The 4233-nt window shown below is 29.5% G+C and overlaps 1 protein-coding gene across 3 annotated transcripts in view; it reads left to right on the forward strand.

Moving 5' to 3' along the window:
- The first annotated feature begins 458 nt into the window (after positions 1-458).
- The window catches only part of LOC119687631, a 68096-nt gene continuing 64321 nt past the window's right edge, over positions 459-4233 (forward strand). For all 3 annotated transcript variants that reach the window (XM_038102027.1, XM_038102029.1, XM_038102028.1), the window contains exon 1: positions 459-1207. In XM_038102027.1, the coding sequence (XP_037957955.1) occupies positions 739-1207 (469 nt within the window). In that variant the 5' untranslated portion in view covers positions 459-738. The remainder of the gene's footprint in view (positions 1208-4233) is intronic.

Consider the following 4233-nt stretch of genomic DNA (forward strand, 5'->3'; position numbering starts at 1 on the left):
CGCCACAAAAATGGTAAAATGGTGAAATGGTAAAATCCTAGTTTGTTCCAATTTTTTACAGTTCTCCTCCTGTTATTTCCGCGTATCATGTTTTCGGTGGAATGTTTGACGTCATTCTAGGTTCGCTGGAGTAACAAGTAGGTGTTATCATTAATTGTCCCTCTCAATGGATACATAAACATACAGAACAGAACGCAATTAAAATCAATAAAGTAGAAAGAGGTCCGGAATTTTGAGGACCGACCAATTATCCTTATCTATGCTCACACAAAATCAAATCAATTCGCATGTAAATTTCTGTACAGTGCAGCGATTAAGTGTCTCACCCTGTGACCGCTCCATACGAATAGAAAATCAACAACAATAATCAGAAGAGAGAGCCCAATCGCAGCTGATGGTAGCTGTCAAAATGATTTGCAGCTCAAACAAGGCAAACGGGAGAAAACGAAATTAGTTCCAATGGAAGCTTCGTTCGTTTAAGTTGTGTTTGTCGTTGCGTCTTTGGATTTTCTGCAAATAAAATAAAAGCAAGAAGAACGAAGTTCTTGTTTTAAGTTTTAAACAGTTCGCATGTAACATACATTTCTTTAATAATTGTTCAATAATTGTTTAATAATTGTGTTTAAATGTGAAATAATTACGTTTCCGATAAAGAAGAAGAACATATTGAAGTGGAGTTTAAACTCCGCTGGCGGTTTCTAACACTTTGTGAGAGACGCCGCGGAGGTGTTAACCGAAATGTCGCACCACAATAATAACAACAGGCATGCACAGTGGCACACACATGTTGTAAACGCAAATCAAAGCACCGCAAATTTGTTTACTGGTGGACATATGGTTGGAAATATGGTCGAGCCTAGTGGCTATGTAGGCGGTGGTAATTTCGGCAACAACAGCGCCGTTCCAACCTATGACAACAGCAGTGGTGTTGGTTACGGACAACAACCCATTGGAAATTACCACCTGCAAATGCAACATGGTTACAATAACTACAATAATGGCTATAACTATGTTATGCCACAGGCACCTCCGAATCCAGTAACCCAAACCAATGTAACTTCAACTCAAAATTACTATCCAAATTATACACATCAATTGAACCAGGCTATTAATCCACCTACTATTCCAACTGTTCCACATCATACTACGTCTATTTTGAATAACATACAAACACATTCAATGCCAGCCAGTGATTTGAATATGCAAAGTAAGTCCTATGAATACATAAAATATTGAAAATTCCCTACGAATTATTATACATATATATCATCTTAAACTATACATATACATATGCAAATACATATATTATATTAATAAAACTGTAGTAATAACTGTCTTATAAAATGATTTCCACTTTGATTTAATCAAAAGTAGAGTAGAGTATCGAGTATAGAGTATAGAGTATACCTCAACCAAAATGACTTGAAAACAGAAAAATCTCAAACTACTCGTACTTCATACTTCATACTTCATACTTCATATTATATTGTATATTGTACATTGTATATTGTATATATGGCAGCCACAATTGTGTGTACACACGAAAGTATGTAGGTGTATGCGTAGCATGTCAGTGCGGCTGTTATGCGTATTGATGTTCCTGCTCCCAAAACAGGCAGAGACGAAGAAGTTCTCCAATTTTGTATCTGTACCTGAAACAAGTTGTACATATAGTAGAGTTGCAAATAACCAACCAACTGAACTCATTCTATAATGTATACGTAGGCAAAAGAGATAATTATGTGGATATTTGTTTTAATTATTGTATCTATTCAATTTTATTTTGATTTATTGGTTTAATATCTTTGGAAAGAATATTTCCTCTTTTCCTCTTTTCCTCTTTTGCTCTAATAGTTGGTATATTTTATTAAATATAGAAAAGATAACTCAAGATTGCTTGAGATATGATGGATAAGCGTAGTAGACTAGACCCATTCTCATGAGTGGCAAACAGTCATAAATAATGAAATAAAATAAAATAAAATAAAATAAAATAAAATAAGTAATAAAAATTTTAATAGTTAGTTGATTGGTTGGTTGGTTGTTTGGTTGTTTGGTTGATATTATAATGATGATATAAATGATAACTAAAAATTGAAATGTTGATGGTACACATAAACTGAAAGAAATAGTTAAAACACACATTTGGCATTTGTTGGAGAGAACACCTTATAAAAGTCAATAGCTATTGAGTGCGGTTGGAAGATGTTTTCTCAGTTCACCGTACACAAAGCACAGAACATAGCAATCAGCAATCAGCACCAGCACACAGTATACAGTACACAGCACAGTGCATGCCGCACATATAAAACGATATGAAATACTTGTATACATAAAACTGTTTCGTGCGGTTGTGTTGGTAGGTACTGGCGTACGAACTGAGCTAGTTCGCCGTCGTCGTTAATGTGTATACCGACAAAAATGGGTTGTTATTTGACTTATAAAGCAAATGTGTACATAGCAGCACGAAACTTCTCCAACAAACTCTTCGTTTTAATTTTTCATCTTGACATCAACATCATACATAAATTGAACCTACTGCTGCAGAACCCAAGCGAAGGAAAGCAAAACTTGAGTATAGATTATAATTGAAGTAAGTTAGTTTTCCAATAATTTGATTGCAACTTTTAGCAAAGAAGCAAAAACTGAATACTGAATACTGAATACTGAAAACTGAAAACTGAAAGCTGAAAACTTGAATGGAAGAGCGCATAATATAGAGAAAGAGAATAATAGTTTTTATACGTGCTACATGTTTATGTGCGAAAGCTATGTCGGTATGTCCATAAGTCTGCACATCGATATATCGGTATGTGCATATCTGCTGGAAATATGTATTATGCAATTCCAATTATCCAAATAAAATTCCTCCTCCATCCCACCTGCTACTGAACATGTTCTTTAGGAGGATGTGTTTATTTGAACAGGTCCCTGTACAAATTTGCCATGACAACGTCTAACCTAGATGAAGCTTCCATATTTAATCTCTTTTAGTATGTATAAAAAATATATGAAAATATGTTTCCAGAAAAAAATTATATGCTTCAATTTTATGAGTATCTGGAATGAAGTTTTAATTGTAATGAAAAGGTGAGAGAAGTTAAAATATTTTATTTGATTTGCAAAATTTATTTAATGTGTAGAAGGGCAGATACGGGTTTGTGAGAATGTTAGACACTTTTATGTATAATAAAGTACAGTAACTATCATTGATATGTATATGAAAAATATATAAAATATACTTTATATATAAAATTATTTATGTAATATATATAATATATGGAAAATTGTATTTATATACAATATAATATATACATTGTATATGCAAGCGTTTGGGTTCATAGTGCTTTAGCTTTCGGAGTTGATACTTTGATCTGGAACACGAAAAACAAAAACAATATGGATAGAGTATGGGTAAAACTTACAATTCAATTTTTACCGAGATATAGGGTGTTAAATAATCTTCCACAGTCATATAAGTCAATATATCCTAAATATGGTTCATTCGAGTACGTAAGTTCCTATAATAGCTTCAAATTTTTTTAAAATTTGTTTCTTACATATGGAATATTTGTGTACATTGTTATGTTCAGAACTTACTAGTACAGTGTTTTAAAATAGATTTTGTTGGAAAATGTTCACCATCATTGTGAATTTTGTATAATACATTGTTTGTTCTTTGTTTCTGTTACTGACATAATATATATTATATATTATATATATATTATATATATTATATAACATTAGAAGGGCAGATATATAATATATAATAATAATATAATATATAATAATAATATAATATGTAATAATAATGTAATATATAATATATAACAATAATATATAGTAATAATATAACATATAATATATAGTAATAATATAATATATAATATATAGTAATAATATAATATATAATATATAGTAATAATATAATATATAATATATAGTATTAATATAATCTATAATATATAGTAATAATATAATGTATAATATATAGTAATAATATAATATGTAATATATAGTAATAATATAATATATAATATATAGTAATAATATAATATATAATATATAGTAATGATATAATATATAATATATAGTAATAATATAATATTTAATATATAGTAATAACATAATATATTATATATAGTAATAACATAATATATTATATATAGTAGTAACATAATATATTATATATAGTAATAACATAATATATTATATATAGTAATAACATAATAT

This window comes from Teleopsis dalmanni, chromosome X, assembly GCF_002237135.1.
Source record: "Teleopsis dalmanni isolate 2A chromosome X, ASM223713v2, whole genome shotgun sequence".
Lineage (NCBI taxonomy): Eukaryota > Metazoa > Arthropoda > Insecta > Diptera > Diopsidae > Teleopsis > Teleopsis dalmanni.